Here is a 25093-nt window from a genome sequence, read left to right on the forward strand (position 1 = left end):
TGTGCCTATCTCTCCTTGGTGCTGCCATCTTCACTGTGGGCACCCGGCTGTGACAGCTTGCAGCTTCACAGACAGGTGCCCACTGCGCAAGCGTGAGAAGCTCTGCTCTTTTTGAATGGCCCTGTAGTCTTCTGAGACCTGTCACGTTTCCCAGAAGACTATGGGAAGGGAGGGCAACTTCCGCTTCCGATCGCCTAGGCCAGTGGTCGGCAAGCCGCGGGTCGCGAGCCACACGCGGCTCTTTACACATTTTAATGCGGCTTTTCTGTGTGCCGGGCGCCCGCTCCCCTCCCTCCTCTCGGGCGGCCGAGGACTCTGCAGCTAGCCCAGCAATGATTGGCCAGTCTCGCTGCCACTCACATCCTGATAGCTAGTGATTGGCTGTCAGGATGTGTGTAGGCGGGGCAGCGTGACGAACGTGAGGGGAGCTAGGCTCCTCTCACAGTCCGCCCTGAAGACCGGAACGGCGTGGGGAACACGGCGAGAGGAACGCGCGGAGCAAAGGTAAGTGAATTGACACAGGGGGGACTTGGCTTACTACTTGCTACTTACTTACTACTACTATATGAGGGATGAATTAATATGGGGGATGAATTACTATATGGGGGATGAATTACTATGGGGGATGAATTACTATATGGGGGATGAATTACTATATGGGGGATGAATTACTATATGGGGGATGAATTACTATGGGGGATGAATTACTATGGGGGATGAATTACTATAAAAACTTATTGAAACTAAAAACAGTGTACCATCCTATGTATTTTCAGTTTAATGTGGCTCTCAAAATAAATTTCAATCGTGGTTTTGGCGAGATTTGGCTCAGTTGAAAAAAAAGGTTGCCCACCACTGGCCTAGGCGATCGCAGAGGAAGTGGGAGCGGGTACCTGTCAAATTTGGGTACCTGCTCCACCCCCAGGTGGCAATGCTTAATGGGGAGCCGGGTACAAAGGCTTAAAGCGGAACTTCCCCTTTCGGGTGGAGCTCCGCTGTAAGTCACGTCCGTTGGCTTCCCTCTCTCCACAGGCTTGCACTGAGATAGGAGTGTCATTGCAGTGGTGTCATTTAGCTGCTGTACAAAAACACAGCGCATGTGTATTGGGTAAAAATGACTGCCGCCATGTGCAAAGTGGATCAATTGAAAGGGTATGGTGGACAATTAACCAAACAAATGGGGGGGAGCTGGTGTTAGGGAGTTGACAGTGGACTTGGGGAAGTGCCTGAGTTGGTTTTAAGGCTGCATTCACACTTCAGTGTTTTGAAGCTCCAAAAACGCTCAAACTTAAAAAAAATCAGTTGTTCTCCATGGTGCCTGTTCGTGTATCAGATGTGAACAGGCACCATACAGAACAGTCGATTTTTTAAATTTGAGCTTTTTTTTGGAGCTTCAAAACGCTCAAGTGTGAATGCAGCCTCAGACTGTAGCAGTTGGGCATGCAGTATTTTTGGAAGGGGGCCAGTAGCATCCACTCACAAGGTTCACTTTAACCGCTCTAAGTTTTTCCCTTTTTTCTTTTCCAGCTCTCCATCAGCAGACTGGAAGACAGTCAGGGGACATCCGACATCAGAGGTTGCATCGAATTCACAGAAAGCTGTAAAGCAGACGAGCTGGACTTGGCGGTAAAGGCCATCAAGTTCATAGCTAGAAGGCACAGCCTAAACGTAGCTTGCGCACTAGACAGCGAGGAGACCACCAGCGACCTCAGCGACACGGTGACTGATATCAGCTCTCCTCTATCCGAAACGTTCAGGCAGGACTCCGACGACGAGGTGCGCAACCAAGAACTGTCTGACATGAAATCGCTTACGGGCTCAGAAGCTGCGGGCGACGCCCCGAAAGTCGATGACCTCGAGTGCTCCGGGGGGCCTGAATGCTGCTGCGTAGCTTGTACCTTAGCTCTAGAATCTTCCTGGTCTGTTGTGGATTCTAGTAGCCCCTGCGATGGTCCCGACCAAGAAGACTGCAGCGGGCTCAATACCTAGCACTGTGGCGGTATGACACTTCAATGCCAAGTGTATTGACGGACAACTTGCGCTTCTCCGGTGTCTGAGGAACTGCTAGCTAAAGCATTATCAGGCCATGCTGGGGCCTGTAGTTCCTCAACAGCTGAAGGACTAAGCTGTAGGGCTCACTTATCTGCTGCTGAGGTTCACCCAGGGAATGTGGTGGTTTTGTTATATGATTTTGCAAGATGGGGATTTCACAGAACAAAGTATTATGTAGATGATTGTGCAAAGATAATTAAAATCTGAGAAAGAGAGGTTACCTGCAAATGTTTATAGAGATCGAGTTTTCATCAAACAGAATGAACACACACTCCCTATTCTACATAAACCATTCTTGCTGCAGCAAGGGAGATGGTTCTACAAACAACAAGACCAGGGGCGAACTGACAACTCATGGGGCCCCCGGGCAATAGGGGATCATGGGGCCCCTGTGTCCTTGCCCAAACTCTAAAAAGCCTATGAAAAAGGTACCAGAGGCATCTCATGGGGCCCCCTACTGACCCCGGGCCCTTGGGCAGTGCCCGAGTTTCCAAATGGTCAGTCCGCCCCTGAACAAGACACTGCAGATCGGGAATCTTGCCCGGTCCCGACATGCACAGTGACAATCCAAACCGATCGGTCCACATAGTTCTCTTCTCAGCCACGGCTTTTATGTTGTTATTATTATACAGGATTTATATATTATTATTATTTTACAGGATTTATGGCGCCAACAGTTTGCTCAGCACTTTACAATATAACGGGAGACAATACAGTTCAATACAAGAGGGATAGGAGGGCTCTGATCCTGGGAGCTTACAATCTAAGAGTAAATCGTATGTACAGGCAAACATACATCAACAGAAAAGGAACCTTGACATGTTATGCACAAAGTGTTTAACCCCTTGCCCTCCTGAAGGTAAAAAAACACCCTTCTACCCATCCTACCCACCCCAATCCCTAAACACTTCCCTGATTCCTATCACCACTCCGCCATTGTCTCAGCTGTAGCACCACTCCCCTCACATTTTTTCACAGGAGACACAGACTCTTACTGCTGTCAATCTCCTGTGAGTAGGGAGCAGGGGCGTGGCTTACTAATGCTATGTGTGTCTATGGACGCGCAAAGCTCGGCTTGGGACTCTACGAGCATGGGTTACTCCTTTGTACCCGGCTTGCTAAAGGGGCACTCAGAAGAGGGAGACACATACAGCGCTAGAAGAGGACTGCCTAAAGAGGAGGTAAAGGACCTTGCACAGAGAAGGTAAGTTATCTTAACAGAAAAAAACCTTTTAGTATCACTTTAATTGTAAAGATGACAAAAAAGCAAAACATATCGAGGGTCCCCTTCTATTGGTGCCTCAAAGTGTGGGTTAGATGTTGTGGAACTTTGGTTGAATGATGTAATCCAATGGTATGATATAGGTCAGGGGTCTCCAAACGTTCTACACAAAGGGCCAGTTTACTATTTACTAACTTTAAGACCGCCAGACTATGCCCAGTGGGAGTAAACATCTTTGGTAATAGGGGGAGAAATAGTGCCCCTTTGTTGGTGTCATTGGGAGGAATGGGGCCCTATCACTGGTGTCAGTCAGAGGAATAGTATCCCATCACTGGTGTCAGTGGGAGGAATAGGACCCCATCACTGGTGTCAGTGGGAGGAATAGGACCCCATCACTGGTGTCAGTGGGAGGAATAGTGTCCCATCACTGGTGTCAGTGGGAGGAATAGGGCTCCATCGTTGTTGTCAGTCGGAGGAATAGTGTCCCATCACTGGTGTCAGTCGGAGGAATAGTGTCCCATCACTGGTGTCAGTCGGAGGAATAGTGTCCCATCACTGGTGTCAGTCGGAGGAATAATGCCTCAAGGGCTGGACAAAGTCAAGTAAATGGCTGCATTTGGCCCCCATGCCACAGTTTGGAGACTACTGATATAGAGAATGTAACCATATCAGGCTTTCAACTTTTGCACATCTGAGGATTATCTCCGGCCATGACTGAGATGGGTAAATGGAGAACTGGAGGGCCACACCCTAATACTGGATTCCAAAGGATATGTTTATTCCAGACTTAATTTCTATCTTAAAGCTAGTGCATTTGGAGGGCTCTACCCCACCCCCTCCTTGATCACAGCTCAAAAACTACATAAAAAGTACATTCGGTCCTTTTTTAATTTTGTTTCAACCCTGATGAAGGGGGGTACAGCCCCCGAAACGCGTTGGAAACAATATATGCATGCAGTAAACCTAAATTTCGGACTTTCAAATTATGGTGTGGTGCTTCCATTCTAAATTCAATCATATCTCTTGTGGATATCCGTTTTCCTGTGCATACACCTTACACTAACCTACAGCTGAGCAGAGAACTATGACGACGTCTCGTTTTGGATTATGTACAGCAGGGGTGTCAAACTGGCGGCCCTCCAGCTGTTGCGAAACTACAAGTCCCATCATGCATTTGCCTTTGGGAGTCATGCTTGTAACTGTCGATCTTGCAATGCCTCATGGGACTTGTAGTTTGGCAACAGCTGGAGGGCCGCCGGTTTGACTCCCGTGGTGTACACTATTATAATGAAACTGCAGTCCTGACTATCAGCTACTGACCTGCAGCAGGGATGCTGGGAGTAGAATGGGTATTTTGTGGTAACAATGGTTGGAGCTGAGCCCTGATTGGGCTCCTTCTTCCAGATAGCAGCAAGCCAGAGCCTGGTCTGTCCCGTATTTGTACCATGTGCTTCCCCAATGCCTAAAGGGGGGGGGGGGCACGGAGCTAAATGGCTCACCGCAAAAGCCTGCTCAGGAATGCTTTTCTTTGCAGCACAATGAGGGGTTGAGGTCACTCTTCGGGACTGGACTGGTTTAGGGGCCGTAGTGTCTAAAAATGTATCTGTACCCGAGACATTTTTGGGTTTTGGATAGAATGGGGAATGGACTAGAACCCCTGTAAGGTTTTACTGCTATCCAGGACCCTCTTGGAGAGATTTCTACCCCCCCTTTTTGTTCTGGGGATAAATTTACCAGACAGGAAGTGAGCGAAAACCTGCACCAGGGTAATGGATGACAATCAGAAGCCGAGAGGGGTTCTAGTCTTCCCTTACTTAACCACTTGGCGCCGGCCACACGCAAATGTGCGACCTCCCGGCGTCTGGGCCTCGACACCGAGCAGCCGCACATTTGCATGCAATTAAAAAAAAACGTGCTGAGAGCGCGTCCGGTACTCAGAAAGGTCCCAATCTTCTCTTTCGATTGGGATCTTTCCCGATCATGTGACGGTGAATCGTGGCGGTCACATGACCCTAAAACCCTTTTCCTGGCTTCTGAAACCCTTAAAGGGCTGGGAGGCACCGGCGCCAAGGGGTTAAAGTGCACCTGCAATGCATCTGAACACCACAAAGGAAAAGATGCTTTACAATCCATGTTTATTATTCAAAACAAACCTCTCCACCCGTCCTTGTCTCCATGCTTTATTTTGCTGAGAAATCCTTTTGAAAAAAAAAACACCACCTGGCATTTCTGGCAGTGGCCATCTTGAATAAGGGCAGATGATTCATGTCGCAGTTACTTCCTGGAATCCATCTGTCCTTGGCTCGGGCATTGGCTGAGCTGAGAACCCTCCCTCCCCTCTTGAAGGACTCCTGGATGTATGACATTGTTTGCCTAGGCCTGGAAAACGGGAAGTAAATGAACGAAAAAAAAAAAATAGTTAAAAGAAGTAAATTTGATAGACTTTTCTATCCATTTACAAATGCTAGCAGTATAAGGATTAGAAATAGTCCATGTTGATTGAGAGAGTGAAGTTCCACTTTAAAGAGCATTTATGGTTCCATCGAATCCGGCGTGGTCCTCTTCTCCCCCGCTGCTCTCCAGGCGCAGAGACATGGAGCTAAGACCAGGAGGCTTCATAGGATTACATAGGATAACTGGCAGCAGAGGGCAGCCCAACCCTCCAGTCATCTAAAATCCCTGGATAGTCTGGCAATGGAAAGTGATGATAATCTCCAGATACAGAGAGTGGTGTCCACGGTGTGCAATCTTTGCTGGTAAGTATTGAAAAACGATTGATCAGTAGGACTGGAACTGACCTCTAATGCTGACCAGTAGGACTGGAACTGACCTCTAATGCTGACCACTAGGACTGGAACTGACCTCTAATGTTGACCAGTAGAACTGGAACTGACCTCTAATGCTGACCAGTAGAACTGGAACTGACCTCTAATGCTGACCAGTAGGACTGGAACTGACCTCTAATGCCGACCAGTAGGACTGGAACTGACCTCTAATGCCGACCAGTAGGACTGGAACTGACCTCTAATGCTGACCAGTAGGACTGGAACTGACCTCTAATGCTGACCAGCAGGTCTGGAACTGACGTGTAATGCTGACCAGTAGGTCTGGAACTGACCTCTAATGCTGACCAGCAGGTCTGGAACTGACCTGTAATGCTGACCTCTAATGCTGACCAGCAGGACTTGAACTGACCTCTAACGCTGACCAGTAGGTCTAGAACTGACCACTAATGCTGACCAGTAGGTCTGGAACTGACCTCTAACGCTGACCAGTAGAACTGGAACTGACCTCGAACGCTGACCAGTAGAACTGGAACTGACCTCGAACGCTGACCAGTAGACCTGGAACTGACCTCGAAAGCTGACCAGTAGACCTGGAACTGACCTCGAAAGCTGACCAGTAGACCTGGAACTGACCTCGAAAGCTGACCAGTAGAACTGGAACTGACCTCGAAAGCTGACCAGTAGAACTGGAACTGACCTCGAAAGCTGACCAGTAGAACTGGAACTGACCTCGAACGCTGACCAGTAGAACTGGAACTGACCTCTAATGCTGTCTGCATCGTTTTGGCACACTTGTAATGAGATAGTTACATGATATGGGACCCCAGAAGAGCACAGAGATGGACGCACACAGGAGCAGTTGTTGCTTTTTCTGGACGCGAGGTTGCAGCTGATCTTTGTGAAAATAACCGCTAGAGATGGGAAGAAGCAACCCCCTACCTAAAATTATTTTTTGCTATTAAACATGTCCAGTAAAAAAAATCAAATTTCATCATAAATTTAGGGCAAAATGTATCCTGCTCCATGTCTTTGCTAAAAATCCCAATACGTGCAAATTAATTGGTTTACGTGAAAGTTCTAGCGTTTACAAATGGCGGTACATATACTGGGATTGTTTTGGGGTTTTTTTACTAGTAATGGCGGCGATCAGTGACTTATAGTGGGACTGTGGCGGACATTCTGACACTGGGGGGGGGGGACTGACTTGGTGTCACTGACATTCCCAGTGACACCAATACAGTGATCAGTGCTAAAAAAAAAAAAAAAAAAGCACTGTACTAATGGCACTGGGCAGGAAGGGGTTAACATGAGAGTGATCAAAGGGTTAACTGTGTACTGGGTGTGTTTTAATATAGGGCGGTGTCTGTGTGCTTCACTATAAGCACACTGCTCTGGATGGCTGTGCTGTGCACAGTCACCCAAAGCAGTGTGCCCGAGCTTACAGGGAGGAGAACTGTTAGTAAACAAAACAGTTCTCCCCGTCAGAGATCCTCGGCAATCAGCGGCCAGGACCTGGTGATTGACAGCTGCAAATGGTGGCGCGGGTAGTGGCGCACGCGCGCCCCCTACCTGGAAATGCAAAATCACGTATATATCTTTGCAAAGATAATCGATCGAGATGGAAAGGGGTAACCCCCTATCTAAAATGGGGGAAAAAAGGAAAGTTTTGGCTTTAGATGCTCCATTAACTGCATCCCTCCGCACCTGCTTAGACTCCTAGACTGTTTTTGTTTTTATTCCCCCATTCAGTACTGGGAGCAGAGAGAATTGCCCAGTACTGGTATAGAGCAGCATGTAACTTGTCACATTAGGGCAGAAGGGGAATTCTAGGCCTTATGTGGGCTCTAAGCCCCAACTCCGAGTTCTGTCTGCTGTGGTTTGGCAATAAAGGTTAGTCAGCAGGCAGCCTCAGCCTTCCGATATGGGCAGCACACAATGATGTCTGCTCTCCACTGAAGATGGACCACCAGCATCGTGCAAAACGAAAAAAAAAAAAAGTCCTGATTGGCAAAGAGTGCTTTTCCTCTGTCCCATGACTGCCCCTCAGCAGGGAAATGCAGGAGGTTGATACCATGACAGACTGAAGTATTCATATTAGCTTTTTTTTTTTTTTTTTATGTCCATTGAGGGTCACAGTCGTATACTGGTGGGTTTTATTGCTGCCCGCCGAAGGATTCAACACTGACAAACGAAAAAAAACGAAAAAATCTGTATGCCAGGATTACCCCCTCCCCCTTCCAGCATGCCTCCATTTTTTTTTTTTTTTTCGTGTACTCGGTGGATGGACTTCATTTCCTTCAGTTCTGCTGGGAAGTCTATTATTTTTTGCTAGTCTTTTTTTTTTTTTCTCAAAACATTCCATTTATTATATCAAGATTTCCTCCTAGATCATTGCTTTAGCTTGTTTCTACATTCAAGCTCCGATTTGGTCTTTTCTCAGCTTAGTTTTGGATCGTTGTTATCCAGACCCCCCCAAAATCGATGCATAGGGCTAGCCTGGAAGTGACCTTTGGCCACTGGGTTCCATGGTACACACTGTACAGACCACATTTGGATAACAAGTTAGCCACAGATCGCTTTCCAAGTCCAGCGATACTGGCTTTGGCTCTGTGCTAGTCTCCGAAGGCTTTCTCTGTGTATAGGCCAGTCAAGGCTGAGTACTGGGAGCTACCTCTCTGCTTGCACTATTGGGTGCCTTTTGAATTTCCTGCTTTCCACTGTGAAAGGGGTTAACATCTGCAATCTTTATTGCCAGTCAGCCTCAGGGGAAGCATCAATTTTCTGCTGCTCCTGCTTTGCCAAGAGCCCCTTGGAACTGTGATCCCTGGTTTGTTCCTACTGCCTGCCTACCTTAGTCATCTCCAGCCTTCAGACCCTCATCAGCTTCCTAGGTTTGTGAATACCTGTGGCATGGCCTCGTACCCTGCGCTAGCGCCATCACTTTCATACAGTTGCAACATGTCTATACCTAGATACAGAGGATGCTGCAACCGATGACCCCAGCTCTTATTCTCCTATAGATCCCAGGGCTGCTTCCTCTGTGCACTTGAGGGCACTACTGAGCTCAGGAACAAAACAAAGGGGTTATTGGTGAAAAAAAAGGGGAAAGAAAGATATAAGCCGTCTACTATGATGCCAAATTATTAGTCCAGTTCAAGTACCTTCTTTGGCAACTTGGTCAGAAAAGCAAGAAACAACTCTAAAGCGGAGACAAAGGAGGGGAAAGAGACCAGAGCAAAGTGTAGCAGTAGAATTAACTTGTAATATGTTTAAAAGAAATACGCTCATAAAGGCCTGAAGAAGGGGTGCGTGCCACGTTTCTCCATCAGGTCTGATTGTGATGTCACTTCCACCTGAGATATCGTTCCGCAGGAATCCCTGGGAGCCTCCAGCACTGTAGATCAGCTGGACTGCAGAATTCCACCACCAGGCAGACCAGGACCTTTGATGGCCGGGATTCACAGTAGTGCTACATACATTTTATCTTTACTTCCTTTGTGAGTGTATTTATTTAAACATTCAAAGTTAATTCTACTGCTACACTGAGCTGGCGCTGGTCTCTTCCCCCTACTGCCTTCAGATATCCTGCTAACCTATGTTTGTAGGGTCTACCTCATTAGCGCTTCCCTTTGATCCATCAGGTGAAGCTGAATCCCCGCCTTGTCTTCAGAGGCTTCTAGTCCAGTCACACATGACTGTGGCCAAATTTACCCAATTCCTCACTGGTGTCTGGATAAGGTAAGATTGGGCATCAGTAGAATCCCTCTTAGGGTTCATCACAGAGGTGCATACTGGTGAACGTGAGCCTAGCACAAAGCCTCAGGGTGGTTTCCATCTCACTAATCCTTGGTTAGGTTAGGCTACCTTCCATCTCCTGCCTACTCTTGTTGGAGTGCTTCCATGCATCTTAACCTTTTAAGTCATGCTGACTTCATGGGATTGAACTATGGATTCTCTAGGTTGACTAGAGCCCCCCACCCCCCCCACACACATCTTATTTGTTTCTAGCCCATCTCAAAGTTCTTCCCTGGTTAAACCCACTGTGGTAAGTTGGCTGTCTCTAGGCTTGGAATTGCTCATTTTTTGACCTGTATTGGGTTGGGCCAGTAGAAGTTCTAGGCCTCTCCATTTGGGCTGGTAGGTGCTCTTTGTTCAAGGTACTTTTTCCTAAGAGACTTGATCCTTTTTATTGTTGGTTGTCTTAGCTTGTGTTTTTTTTTCTTCCCCTTAAAAGATAGTTTTTACTGCCTCGTTTGAGTGGTGCTGATACTCACTTGGTCCATAGTTTTCTGCTCCCTTCCATTGTCATTCCTCTCTGGTTGATGAACATTTTTTTCATGGTCTTGAGCATCAGGTTGATCTGTGTTCCCCCCCTCTGGTCCTGTTGCCAGGTCCTCATATCTGGCAGGGGGCTCAGCTTCATGTATCAGATTTGGGTGGCGGGTGCTTTTGGTGGCTCTTGGGTTGTAGTCCATTGTCTTTTGTTCAATGTGTTATTGGTTGCTGTTGCCCACTCCACACCTCAGCTGGACTGCTTTTGGACTATATATGACATCCTGTGTTCCTTGAGGGAGAAGGAAAAAAAATAGAGGATCTTTATGCTCATCATAAAATCCTAGTCTTGAAGTTCTTTGAGGGACACAGGTCCCACCATTCTGTGTTCATGAGCAGTCTCTTAATATGACTTGTTGCAAGCCAAGGCATGCTGAAAAGGCGGATTCTCCTGGGCTAGTATGAAGGGCATTTTTGTTTGTCAGCGTCCAAAACCCACTGTAAATAAAAGTCTAAGATTTCCCATGCAATATCAATCTTTAATCTGAGATTTCCTCCACAGCACTTTATCACTAGATGTCCTTGAACTTCCAGCATCATTAAACCCACTTCTTCTGAACATTTGCAGTCATGGTCCCACCCCCCCCACCTGTGAAAAGAGAATCCGCACAGGGTTGAGCTCACCTTTATCACTCTGCTCTCTCCTCCTACTAGCATGCTCTTTATCAACACATGCACTGATTGGCTTGGTACCTCCCCCAGTCTAAGCCCTCCAAGATGCTCATACCAGTATTTACACTGCTTGCAGTTAAGACAAATTGTAGTCCTTAGTGCATATGAGAATGATAAGGCTGGTCCATTCTGTGCCACAAGCCCCAGGACTTTAAAAGCACTTTTTATTTCTACTAATGTTACACCCAAACACAAGACACGGGCAAATGTCATTTCCACATGCCATCTCTATTACTAAACTGTATGTAAAACTTCATGGCCTTCTCTGTGAACTGTATTTGTAATGAATGTAGTCCAGGTTCAGTTTGCACCAAGTAAAGTTCTCTTCACATAGCATGAGCAAGTTATAAATGTGTATTTTTCTAAATAATGTATTTTTTTTTTCTTTCTAATGTGCCTTCACCTGTGCCAAGTTCTAAAGGGTTCAACATAATAAATGATTCTGCAACACATTCCTGGCTCTGCTTGACTTTGTTGTGATAGGCAAGAATATACCGTATTGTTCGCTCCATAAGACACACCTAGATTGTAGAAGAGAAAAACAAGAAAAAAAATTCTGAACCAATGGACTGCAGACAGCGCCCAGGAGATGACCAGAGACTGCGGACACGGCCCAGGAGAAGACCAGAGACTGCAGACATACAATAGATGACCACAGACACGGTACAGGAGATGACCGGAGTCTGCGGACACGGTACAGATGACCGGAGACTGCGGAACAGGGGTTTGACAGTAATCCACTCCCACAAAGTTGTCCTCCCCATAGTCTTCTGGGATACATGACAGGTCCCAGAAGACTATGGGGCCATTCAGGAAGCACAGCGTTACTTGCGCATACGCAGTGGGCACCCAGCTATGAAGCCGCAAGCTGTCACAGCCGGGTGCCCACACTGAAGATGCCGGCACCTGGAACACCAGACGGCTGGTGAAACGGGCTGCAGGGAAGACACCACAGGATCGTGAGACAGGTAAGTGGCTGTTTTTTTCAGTTACAGTTTTTGTAGCTGCTTATTTCCAGTGTGAGTGAAACTCCGCTTTAATGTAAAGTAATAATTACTTTGAGTCAGTTTTTTCTTTAGTAAACAATTTCAAGATCAAATCAATATTTTGATCTCTTGCCTCTAAATGGTGTGGGGCCCCTAGGCTGCTGTCTACTCTATTTGGTAATCTGGCCCTGCCATTAATAGGCAGTTGCTCCCCTTTGTGGTTATAACATTCTTCCAGGAAAGCTTTCCACAAGATTTTGTAGGGTGCTTTAGGAATTTGTACCCGTTTGCAGAATAGAGTAGGACTGGCCAAAAGGGATTACTTTGATGTATTGTGTGAACTAAAAATCTCTTTTTTCTGCAAAATTTGCTGGAAAGGGTACATAGAAGTGTGCAGGGGGTTCCTTCAGAATTTTTAGTGGCAATGGTAACCTTCAGCACTGCATAGCCTTGCCAAATACATAGAAGTCTGCTAGACAGATTTATTTAAAGCAGAACTAAAAACTATATCTCATCACCACAAACTGAACATTTTTAACCTCTTCACGCCGACCGCACACAAATGTGCAGCCTCCTGGCGTCTGGGCCTAGACACCGAGCGGCCGCACATTTGTGTTCTATTAAAAAAAAAAAAAGACATATGTGCCGAGAGCGCACGCCCTGTGCACTCCCAACACACGTCTGGTACGGAAAGGTCCCAATCTCTTTCGATCAGGACCTTTCCCGATTATGTGACTGCCGTGACGGTGCATCACATGACCCTAAACCCCGCCTCCCGACTTCTGGAACACTTAAAGGGCAGGAAGGTGCCAGTATGAAGGGGTTAATTCATGTCTAATATTCAAAAGCAAGCTCACCAATCTCCATACCTTATTTTAAGAAATCACTTTAAAGCCAGCTGCTGGTCATACTTCTGGGTGGATCCTGACCTAAAGTTGGGATCGCTCCAAAGCCTGGACAGACTAAGTGACGTCAAGCAACAGAGGACTTTAGCCTGCTGTCAGCTAAAAACAGGTCAAAGGAGTTCAGAACAAAGTGCACTCCTGTGATCTAAAGAAGGCCAAGAGTTTTGGCCCTACCTCTCCTTTAACCACTTCAAGTCAGGACACTTTCACCCCCTTCCAGTCCAGGCCAATATTCAGTGCTATCACACTTTGAATGACAATTGTGCGGTCATGCAACACTGTACCTAATGATTTTTTTGAGACAGATGAAACTTTATTTATTTTGGTGGTATTTACCACTGGGATTTTTAGCTATATAAATGAAAGTCAAAAAAACTTTGAAGTGTCTTATTTCATAAATCTTGGCCAAAATGTATTCATCCATCTCTAGTAAAAAACAAAAAAATTAGTTTACAACCAAAAATTCTCATTTTTACTTTTATTTGTTTTTAAGTCACCCTAGCAGTACAGTGTCACCATGACATGACACTGTAGACTTGTTTGGTTTTTTTTTTACACTGATTGCATTTTCAGCCTTTATGGGTGTAAAATCAATCATTTCCCCTTCTCTCTGGCTGCATTCCTGCAACCATTGAGAAATACTGTGTGAGCTGTGATTGGTCACAGCTTGTCACATGGTACAAGACTGTTGTGAATAGCCCTGTATCATGTGACCTCTGATCATTCACATATTTCACAAGTAGTAAGCAATGTCAGGAAGTGGCCCAATCGGTGATCACATGAGTCGGGACCTCACACAGAGGTCCTGTACAGCGATCTATGTCCGGACGCAGCAAACACTGATCGGGGTGCAGTACGCTCCCAGGCAATTTATGCAGGGGGGTCATTTAGAAACGTCCACCCACATCAGCAGTGCTCCCGTCTGGCTGTTTATTGGCAAGGGCCGGATGGGAAGAGGTTGAGCTGTGCAAAGACAGTATCCTATGTAAGCAATGTGATTTGACAACAGGTAGACAAACCAACCTCTTAGAATTTACCCGTTTACTATAAAGCACAATATCATTGCTACAATTTAAGAATTTCATAGTTACAACACAAGAAATTTTATTTTCATTTTTCTCTTTCAGAAAGCAATGGCACAATTCTCCACTGAAACAGTCACATTCAGAGGTCTCATTTAAAAAAAATCACTTTCATGGTGTGAACAGGAATTGAGGAGTCAAATTCTTAGAAGACAGAGTTCAAATAATTTACTGATAAAAGGGGAAGGAGGGGCATTTTGCCAGAAAAACCTCATTCAATGTAACAGAATGTAAACGTTGCAGCACAGCCAATCCTTATTGCATCTCGCCAGATGCGATCATATACAGAAATTAGAGTGCCACTTTAAAGGGAGCTCTGTTTAAAAGAAAAAAAAAAAAAAAACCCAAATACACATGATAATGTCTTTTTTTTTGGGTAATTGTAGATTACTCAGTGCCTTTCGTGTTCAATGCATGCGTTGTAAAAACAAGTGCTTGCAGCCAATCCCTTTGCAGCGCCTCAGTAGTCATCCTCTTCGTCAGAGTCCATCACTTTCCTTCTGTTAAACTGAAAGAAGAAAAAAAAAAAGGCAGTCTATAGATTACTCTGTGTTCACACTGTAAAACAGGCTGCTTACCACAACCCAACCCCCCCCCCCCCCAACAAACACTCACACCTAGTTGAAGCATCTGACAGACTATTCTACCAAAAGCATTCAATTGCTCACTAAGGGCCTCATTTATAAACTCAAGCACTGGCATTCAGCACCCAATCAGCTAGAAGGCTGGCCATAGATTATACAATTGAGATTTTTGGTTTAGATTTACCAAAAACCATATAATATGTGGTCAAACCTAGCAACGCTTTCAATTGTATCCAATTAGGCAGGCTCTTGCACTACATAGTTGAAGGTAAATCTAAAGGAAATTGGACAGAAAATTGTATAGTGTATGGCCAGCCTTAGGATGACCCGATTTAGGGCTTGGGAAGAGCAGACCCCATACTACTGCCAAGGCCCCATTTGTAAAACCTAAAAGGAAAACCACAACCTAAAAGGAAACTTCACTCTGTCAACATTGACCATTTAAAATCTTTATGCTGCTAGGATTAGTAAATAGATAGGAAAGTGTATTATAGTGACTTGAATTTTTTTTTTTTTTTACATTTCTTCAGTCACTTCCTGGTTTCCAAAGCCTAGTCAACTGATGTCATATCCCTGGAGTCTCGAGGGGGGTTCTCAGCTAAGCACACCCTCCTGCCTTCATGCCTCAACTAAGGGCAGATGAATTCCAGTAAGTAAATACGACATGAGTTGTCTGCCCTTATTCAAGATGGCCAGAAATGCTAGGGTTTTTCAAAGCAATTTGCCACCATAATAAAGCATGTAGACATGGATGGATAGAGAGGGAAGTTTACGGAGCCTGGATTCACATTATATGCGGTACATTGCATGTGATTCGCACAGGAACTGCACCGCATTCCTGTGCAAATTACATGCAGTTTGTGTGTGGTGCGATTGAAGCCATACATCTTATATGGCTCTATGTGCACGTGCACCAAAAACATGCAGGACCCTTTTTTTGGGTCCGCACTAGAATCGGATCGCATGGGTATTCACACCTACCTGATCCAATTCTGCACATCGCACCGCGTTTTGCGGACCGCTTTCGGGGTGTTAACATGCGCACCTGTAGCGGTTCGCATGAACGGGGTGCGATTCTGATACGTTGCAGAATTCGCACTGAAAATGCATCAGTGTGAACCAGGGCGGAATATCAAAAATGAATTTAAAAAACATTTTTGGTGCTCAGATGTAGTGTAGCTCCACTTTAAAAAAGAATGAGCTCTATCCTTCAAAGCAAGTGGAGAGCTATTCAATCCAGTGAAGGGGGGGGGGGGGCCCAGGAGAAGAGCACATGACCTGTCAGTCATGTGACAAAAGAAACCTCTCCTCCAATCATATACTTTCCTGCATTTTAGAACTGACAAATTGCAGAAGCGACATGTAAACACAGCAGGGCTGGCACCTCTACAAGACATCATGGCACTTCAATAGTACAGGGCTATGCAAGCTTTAAAGAGAAACTCCACCCTGGGGAAAGCACGAAACGTTTCACTTGCGATCCGTCTTTTGAAAATATTAGCCGCTTGTCCGTCAAGTTTATTATCTTGCTTCAGCACTTTGATATAGTGACCTAGAGCAAGTCTACAGCAAGTGACTGCCATCGGTGTTCCAGCTCAGGGACCCAGAGCTCAGAATGGCAGTCAGGCAGTTAGCAGGTTTAGAAGCAGCCATGGTAGCCTCTCATGATAAGTTTCCTTCAGTGTGAAATGAAGCACCGGCAACAGATGCATGGAGTCTGTGTGAGAAGTGTGTGGTCCCCCCCTCCTCCCCCCAGTGTTCATTCATCAAAACACCGCTAAATAGAGGTCAGGGGAAAGCAGAACCGGCCCTCCGCTACTCACCTTTACCGTTGTCTTCTTCTCAGTCTGTTTACTCACTTTTTCCAGAATCTCTATTAGACCCTCTTCAGATAACTGGAAGCAAAGACAAAATACATCCGAAAATTACATGATAATGGAGAGAAAAAATAAATAAATCAAAAGATTACAATGCATGAACAATGAGGAAACAGATCACACTAGACTTTTATTCTGTTTATTGAAAGTTATATAAAGAACAGTACAACTTCCCGAGGATGCAGGGAATCCATCGTAGGTTGCCTCCACCCAGGGAGGATCAGGGGAGGGCTGCCCCTAGAACAGTGAACACCAAACTGCAGCCCTTTGCTTGCCTTAACCAGCTCCCAACCGCGCTATAGCCAAAGGACGGTTACAGCACGGTTGTATGGTTCTGGGACGAAGTCCATGGACGAAATGTCAGAACACGCCCCCAGCAGGCGCCGCCGGTGATCGCTGTGTCCTACGGACACAGCTGATCACGTCATGGTAAACAGCCAATCACGGCGGCCTTTTACCATGTGATCAGCTGTGTAAACACAGTTGCCGGTTATCGGCTGCACTTTCCTCACACTGTTATAGCGTGAAGAACCGACAATTGTCAGCAAAGGGATCGACGCTGATCATCAGGGCCCTAATGATCAGTGCCCATCAGTGCCGCCTCAACAACGCACATCAGTGAAGGAGAAAAATTACCTGTTGTCAAAATTTTAGAATAGACACAAAGAAAAATTTTCTAATTTTTTGCTTGTTTTTTTGTTTATAGCGCAAAAAATAAACACCCAGCGGCGAGTAAATACCACCAAAAGAAAGCTCTATTTGTGTGAAAAAAAAAATAAAAATTTCATATGGGTAGTGTTGCATGACCGTGCAATTGTCAAAGTGCGAGAGCGCTGAAAGCTGAGAATTGGCCTGGGCATAAAGGGGTAGAAGTGACTGGCAGGCAAGTGGTTAATCCAGCCCTTGGGACACTATTCATTCCACTGATCTGAAGCAATAGTCGTCGTCCCCCCCCCCACCCAACCAACCGGAAGGGGTGCTATTCCTCCCACCGACACCAACACGGAAGGGGCGCTATTCCTCCCACTGACACCAACGGAAGGGGCGCTATTCCTCCCACCGACACCAAAACGGAAGGGGCGCTATTCCTCCCACCGACACCAAAATGGAAGGGGCGCTATTCTACCAGCTAACACCAGTGATGGGGCACTAATCCTCCTCTTACTGACCACAGGGGTGCTATATATATTTATTTTTTTCTCCCACTAACCACCAAGCCTGAGGCTTTATCTACTCCCATGGCCACAGTCCGGCCCCCCAAGACTATGAATTGTACACTGGCCCTTTGTTTAGAAAGTTTTGAGACGCCAACCAACCACTGGAAGGGGTAAGGGGAACACAAGAAATATCAAACTGCTTCTATAATATACTTTGCAGCAGCATTGATTTGATGACACACTTGATGTTTAATATGGAAACAATGTTGAATATTTGTGAAGATATTCACAATAACTTGGAGGGGGGGGGCGCTGGGGGTCTAAATAAACTAGACTTCTATTGGTACCCTTAGAATAATTACACCACACTTATAAATTTGGGGTTAGGTGGAATGCAAATAAATCCAACATATTCCGCACAGCAGGCTCAGTGGGTTTCTATTGAATACTTGCAGCCAGGATTTTACCCCCCCACTCACTTTTCCTCTTTGCAATAGTTTTTATTGGGTTTTTCATACAAAGAAAAAACAAACGTACAAGGAGCAAACAAAGGATGTGTACAATGTCCTCCTGACTGCACAGCATGAGCTGCATACAGAATATTCAATAAAAACATGAGAACAAAGCATGACAGGAAGCATTCTGACTGCTCAAGTGTCCCCACTCTCTTCCCCCTCCTCCATCCAAGTAGTGGGGTATACAAAGACAAATGTGAGCTTTGCCAAAGTACACAGTGCAATAGGTGAACACAGCATGTCCCCTGCCAGGCCAGGTCAATGCGGTGGCAGATGATAGAAAAAAGGTTTGGTATGCAGTATGGTTTTCAGTGCAAGGCAATGCAATGTACTGCAACCAATAGAATGACAGATCACCTTCATTAACCACTTAAGGTCTGCCCTATAGCAGTTTAACTGCTACAGTGCTGCCCTCCTGTGTATATATACACACACGTGATTTTGCGTGCACAGGCAGCGGAGCGCTTCTGCTGTGAACAAACACGGCAGAAGCCAATCAGCGAGTACCAATGATCCGCCAGCACCTGCCAATAGTCAGGCAAAGCTGGGAACGCGATCCTTCACTTCCCCTAGTAAAAGCACCACCTAGTGTACACCAAGCACATAGCTAGGTGCACAGTTAACCCTTTGATCACCCTAAAAAGTTTAATTCCTTCCCAGCCAGTGTCATTAGTACAGTGTCAGTGCATATTTTTAGCACTGATCACTGTATTAGTGTCACTGGTTCCCACAAAGTCAATTAGAGTAGAAATGTCCACCACAACATCATAGTCCTGCTATAAGTCGCTGATCACCAACATTACTAGTATTAAATAATAATAAAGCACAGTGGCTAAATGGTTAGCACTTCCGCCTGGCAGTACTAGGGTCGTTGGTTCGAATCCCAGCCACGGCACCACCTGCCTGGAGTTTGCATGTTCTCCTTGTGCCTGCATGGGTTTCCTCCTGGTATTCCGGTTTCCTCCCACACTCAAAAGACATGCTGGGAGGTTAATTGTCTCCTGTCTAAATTGTCCCTAGTATGTGTATGTATGAATGTAAGTTAGAGACTTTAGATTGTATGCCCCTTGAGGGTTAGGGACTGATGTGAATGTAAAATATATATATGTAAAGCGCTGCGTAAATTGACGGCGCTATATAAGTACCTATAATAAATTTAAAAAAAAAAGTCCCATAGTTTGTAGACGCTAGAACTTTTGTGCAAACCAATGTAGCAGAATACATTTTGGCCTAAATTTATGAAGAAATGTGATTAAAAAAAAATGTCATTGGATATGTTTTATAGCAGAAAATAAAAGGTTGGTTTTTTTTTTTTTAAATTGTGCAAAAAAGTATAAAAACGCAGGAGTTGATCAAATACCAGCAAAAGAAAGCTCTATTTGTGGGGAAAAAGAAATTTTACAGTGTCGCATGACCGCACAAAAAACAACAGCGCCGTATTGCAAAAAAAAAAAAAAAACCTGGTCAGGAAGGGGGGGGGGGGGAGGGGGGTAAATCTTCCAGAGGTAAATTGGTTAGGAAAGGTTTCAATAAAGTTCACAAAATGGGGGCAGAAAAACAAAAACAAAAGAAAAAAAAAAAAAAAAAACACCCACACACCACAGTGAGCAGTGTAATGCACTGTGATTGGCAGTGCAGTCATCCTACTGCACACCAGTAGCTACGTTCCAGCACAGCCTCTGGTGTGCACAGGCCCATAGTGTAGATGGCTGTATTAGCAGCAGGTATCTCTAGTTGGGACCCCGGGTGATTTCTGTGATATAATCTCACTTCCTAGTCTGCATAAAATTTTGCCAATCAATGGCTAGAAAACGGGAACTTGAGTTGCCAGCAGATTTTCTCTCAACTTTTGTGATCAGGTAACAGCAAAAGCAATGAAAGTCTACATTTACTAACTTGCTTCATTTAACTGATCTGTTATGTGTCAGGTGTGAAACTTTTACTTGTTTACAAAAATGGAAAATAATGGACACCAACCTTCCCACCAAGCTGGCCAAATCTTGCCATCTGTATTAGGTAATTTTCTACAGCTTTGGCTTTCTCAGGCTTCACCAAGGCAAGATTGTTCACTGAAACAGAAGAAAACTTGAAAGTGTACAAAAACACAATGGGGCTTATTTACTAAACCCGGAGAGTGCAAAATCTGGTGCAGCTCTGCATAGAAACCAATCAGCTTCCAGGATTTATTGCCAAAGCTAAACTGAAAAAGCTGAAGTTAGAAGCTGATTGGCCGCCATGCACAGCTGCACCAGATTTAGTAAATCTACCCAAAATGTATACTTCCCCCTTCCCACACATTTGGAGGGAAATCACTAGGATGACCCCAGCCCTGGTTATTGTAGGTCACATGGTGACGATACTTACACCGTGCCCGGGCAGCCTGGCTGAGGACCTGGGATAAAATGCTATTCCGCATGTCATCATCTCTGAAAAGAAAAAAGCAAAAGATGAGAAAACAAAAAAAACAAAACAAAAACAAAAAAAAAAACAAAAAACACAAATTATGTGAAGGATTCCCCCTTCCAAATCTGCAGCTTTCATAAGCCTCGTAGGCGTGTCGTATACCCGTGTCCCCGCAGCACACTGCTTCGTTCCTCCAACCCCCACCTTACTACACTAGTGCGTCTCACCCACCAGATCCCCTAACCTCCCACAGTGCCCCCCAGCTCCCCCCCCCCCCCTTTCATAATGGGTAACAGTGCCCCCCTCCCCCCCAACCTTGCACAGTGCCACCTAACCCCCTGCAATGCCCCTCAGCCCACCAATGAGCCTCCAGTCCCTCGTAGTTACCCCCAACCTCCAACACTCCCTCTCGCCGCGCCCCCTCACCCAACCAACCCCAGTGCCCATGGTTCCACCTCCAGTGCCCCCCCCCCAACCTTGCACAGTACCACCTAACCCCCTGCAATGCCCCTCAGCCCACCAAAGAGCCTCCAGTCCCTCACAGTTCCCCCAACTTCAAACACTCCCTCTCGCCACCACCCCCACCTAATCAACCCCAGTACCCATGGTTCCCCCTCCAGTGCCCTCCCCCCCATCCTTCCACAGTGCCACTTAACCCCCTACAAAGCCCCTCAGCCCACCAAAGAGCTTCCAGCCGCTACCCTCAGTTGCCCCTCCAGTGCCCTCCCCAGCACCCTGTCAAAGCCCCCAGCCCCCTCCAAAGACACTATCCCCAAAGTTTCCCTAAGCCCCCCACATATGCTTCACAGCTCCCTGACCCCATACCACCACAGTGGCACCCAGCACCCTCCTCCTGAGCCTTGCAGAATTTCAGGAATGAGCACATTCTGCATTTCCATACTTTTGTAAGAGTAAATAAAAAAAAAAGTTAACTGTTTGGACATGGGAGCTGATTGTATATTCAGAGGCCTGATAGAGTCTGTATGACCCCTCCCCCTGTGCACACCCTACGGAGAACAGTTTTTACATTTCTGCTATGGACCCATTTATGTAACAAAGTAACACAGATGTCTTTTTAGGGACAAACAAGGCTTTCCTTTTTTGGTATCATCTTCCAATCCTAAAATAAAAATGTAACAAAACAAAAACTTTATATCTCTTCTACTTTCTTTGACTAGTGTTTGCTTAACCCCTTCATGCCTAAGGGTACAACAAATCTTCACGCCTAAGGGTATAACAAATCTTCACGCCTAAGGGTATAACAAATCTTCACGCCTAAGGGTACAACAAATCTTCACGCCTAAGGGTATAACAAATCTTCACGCCTAAGGGTACAACAAATCTTCACGCCTAAGGGTACAACAAATCTTCACGCCTAAGGGTACAACAAATCTTCACGCCTAAGGGTACAACAAATCTTCACGCCTAAGGGTACAACAAATCTTCACGCCTAAGGGTACAACAAATCTTCACGCCTAAGGGTACAACAAATCTTCACGCCTAAGGGTACAACAAATCTTCACGCCTAAGGGTACAACAAATCTTCACGCCTAAGGGTACAACAAATCTTCACGCCTAAGGGTACAACAAATCTTCACGCCTAAGGGTACAACAAATCTTCACGCCTAAGGGTACAACAAATCTTCACGCCTAAGGGTACAACAAATCTTCACGCCTAAGGGTACAACAAATCTTCACGCCTAAGGGTACAACAAATCTTCACGCCTAAGGGTATAACAAATCTTCACGCCTAAGGGTATAACAAATCTTCACGCCTAAGGGTACAACAAATCTTCACGCCTAAGGGTATAACAAATCTTCATGCCTAAGGGTATAACAAATCTTCATGCCTAAGGGTATAACAAATCTTCACGCCTAAGCACAATTTTGCAGCGTTGACATGTGTTAGTAAACCCGTCCATATCATCACAACTACTTTGTACATCCAGGTGGATTATACCTTGTTTTTTTCAGGACAAATTGGACTTTCATTTGGTGGTGAACGGTAATGGATATCTCCTGATTTTTTTTTTTTTATTATCAAAGGAAAAGTGGCCCAAAATAGTGAAAAAATAAATTTTTTTTTTTATTTAGCTGTGTGTTTCTTGTTACGACCATAACCTACCACCAAAGAACAACCCAAAATAAATTCTCCAGCTCTTGAGGATCGCAGCGACACCATCAATGTGTATGTTATCTCTTGTCTGTACCCGTAGTACGGCCCAGAAACAATAGTGCGCATTTTGTTTGTCTTTTTTTTACCTAAAACATACTGACACCAATTTTTTTTTTTTAAATCCTGACCTTGACCCAAACACTAACCCTGGCACTGAACGAGATCAAACCTTGATCTAGGTATTTTTCTTTATTTGTTCTATTACTTAACCTTTTTGGTTTTTTTTTGTTTTTTTACAAATTGTTTTTCTCTCTCTATGACAGGAGTTAGAGAGATACAATGTATTTCTCTTCTCCATTCATAGAGAAAAAAAAAGCAAGGGGGCCGGGCTGTACAGTGATCACTCTGATGGCCAATCAGAGGCTATCGCAGCGATCATGTGACCCGGAATCAGGAGTCCCGGGTCCTGATTGTAAGAATGGGACCCGGGCTCTCAGTGACACCGCGGTCTCTGTGCTGGGAGTGCGCCGAGCAGCGCGCGCCCAGCACAAAGACAGGTACGCAAATATGCAGCCCCACAGGAAAAAAGCCCAGTTCTGTGAGGCCACATATTTGTGTGAGGTCGGCGTCAAGGGGTTAATAAATGACACTACTGTAGATGAAATACATTATATTTATAATTCCCCCTCCCCCGGCTGAGGATGACACGTGCAGATAAGAACACCTCACCTTTGCTTAGCTTCTTGCTGAGCCTGCTCACCTCCAGCTTCCTGCAAAGAGAACAGACAAGGTAAGAACGCGGAATGCCGCATTTCATTGGCACAAAACTCCTTTTCCCCTCCCCCGAGGTCACTAAGTGTCAGACAGGTGACAGGACAAGCCCCTCAGTCTGCCATGGACAGTCCTCTGAAGCTGGTTTATCCAGAAGACAATTATTCTGCCAGCATGATCCGAGGAGAGCGGACACAGAGGGAGCACAGACAGGCTGCATGCAGGCAATGACCTGGCTGGAGGGGAGCCCAGGACCCAAACTCTGCAATGGAAACAAAATCCAACTTCATTTCCATGAATTCATCTCCATCTGTAACTGCCTGTAGTAACCCACTAATTGTATCATCTTCCCTGTACGCCCAGAGTACCACCCCAATACCCACCCACATACCCCACCCAGTGTACCACCCCTCCCCACACCATATGCCCACCCAGTGTACCACCCCTCCCCACACCATATGCCCACCCAGAGTACCACCCCAATACCAACCCACATACCCCACCCAGTGTACCACCCCAATACCCACCCACATACCCCACCCAGTGTACCACCCCTCCCCACACCATATGCCCACCCAGAGTACCACCCCAATACCTACCCACCCAGAGTACCACCCCTTCCCATATACCCCCAATACCACACCCAGTGTACCAACCCTCCCCACATACCCCACCAAGTGTACCACCACACCCCATATACTCACCCAGTGTACCACCCCTCCCCACATACCCCACCCCACCCAGTGTACCACCCCACATACCCCACCCAGAGTACCACCCCTCCCCATATACCCCACCCAGAGTACCACCCCTCCCCATATACCCCCACATACCCTACCCAGTGTACCACCCCATATACCCACCCAGAGTACCACCCCAATACCACCCCTCCCCATATACCCCAGTAATACAACCCCCAAGACATATACACTAGCACTCTGCCCCTCCACCCCCATCAGACCCTGTGCTCCCCCAAATTAATACATATACTCCATTGTTACACCCAATATTACACCCCCTGCCTTACACACAGCAGTATTACCCTCTGCCCCCACACCAGTGTTACTACATTCCCCACACACACCCCAGTGTTCCTACACCCCCCCCACACACACCCCAGTGTTCCTACACCCCCCACACATACCCCAGTGTTACTACACCCCCTGCCCTCCATATACCCCATTACAACCCATGTGCCCCCATATCTAAGTGCTGTCCATCCCATAGTCCTCCCCTCCCCCGTGTCTCCTCCTCTCACCCCATGCCTCCCCTGTAGCTCCGCCAGCCGCTGCTGTCTTATCGCTTCCAGCTCCGGGTCCGCCATCCCCGCCCAGACCTCGCTACACGTTCCGCCCCACCGTCCGTCCGGGCTACGTCACCACGCACGCCGACTCCCGCTAGACATTACTAATAGAGCAGCCAGGCTGACGATTAGAGCGCCGCCCTAGTTACCGTGGCAACGAGTGTTGACTTTAGAGCTATGGAGAATCTGTGTGTTCTCATTCTGTGCCGGTGATTGGATGAGGTGGTGCTGTGTTCTCTGCAGTCATCCAATCAGGTGCAAGGAAGAACTTTATAAAATCCCCTCATATTCCCTGTACATGATTGGACAACTAGAGCAAACTGGCGTTCA

At 46.2% G+C, this 25093-nt stretch overlaps 2 protein-coding genes across 4 annotated transcripts in view; one reads left to right on the forward strand and one right to left on the reverse strand.

The window, feature by feature from the left end:
- ANKRD27 (ankyrin repeat domain 27) overlaps positions 1-11516 on the forward strand; it is a 106181-nt gene extending 94665 nt beyond the window's left edge. For all 3 annotated transcript variants that reach the window (XM_089667831.1, XM_089667828.1, XM_089667829.1), the window contains exon 29: positions 1528-11516. In XM_089667831.1, the coding sequence (XP_089523957.1) occupies positions 1528-1989 (462 nt within the window). In that variant the 3' untranslated portion in view covers positions 1990-11516. The remainder of the gene's footprint in view (positions 1-1527) is intronic.
- A 2526-nt stretch (positions 11517-14042) lies between these two features.
- On the reverse strand, positions 14043-24872 carry PDCD5 (programmed cell death 5). The gene is made up of 6 exons (XM_089667832.1): positions 24719-24872; positions 23419-23459; positions 20535-20596; positions 20148-20239; positions 16445-16516; positions 14043-14545 (listed from the first exon to the last, which is right to left on the reverse strand). Exons 1-6 carry the CDS (start codon positions 24782-24784, stop codon positions 14498-14500), a joined length of 381 nt encoding a protein of 126 aa, XP_089523958.1. The 5' UTR covers positions 24785-24872; the 3' UTR covers positions 14043-14497.
- Positions 24873-25093: the final 221 nt, after the last annotated feature.

The sequence above is a fragment of the Staurois parvus genome, unplaced genomic scaffold (assembly GCF_062004578.1).
Source record: "Staurois parvus isolate SC_StPar_1 unplaced genomic scaffold, SC_StPar_1.0 ptg003601l, whole genome shotgun sequence".
Lineage (NCBI taxonomy): Eukaryota > Metazoa > Chordata > Amphibia > Anura > Ranidae > Staurois > Staurois parvus.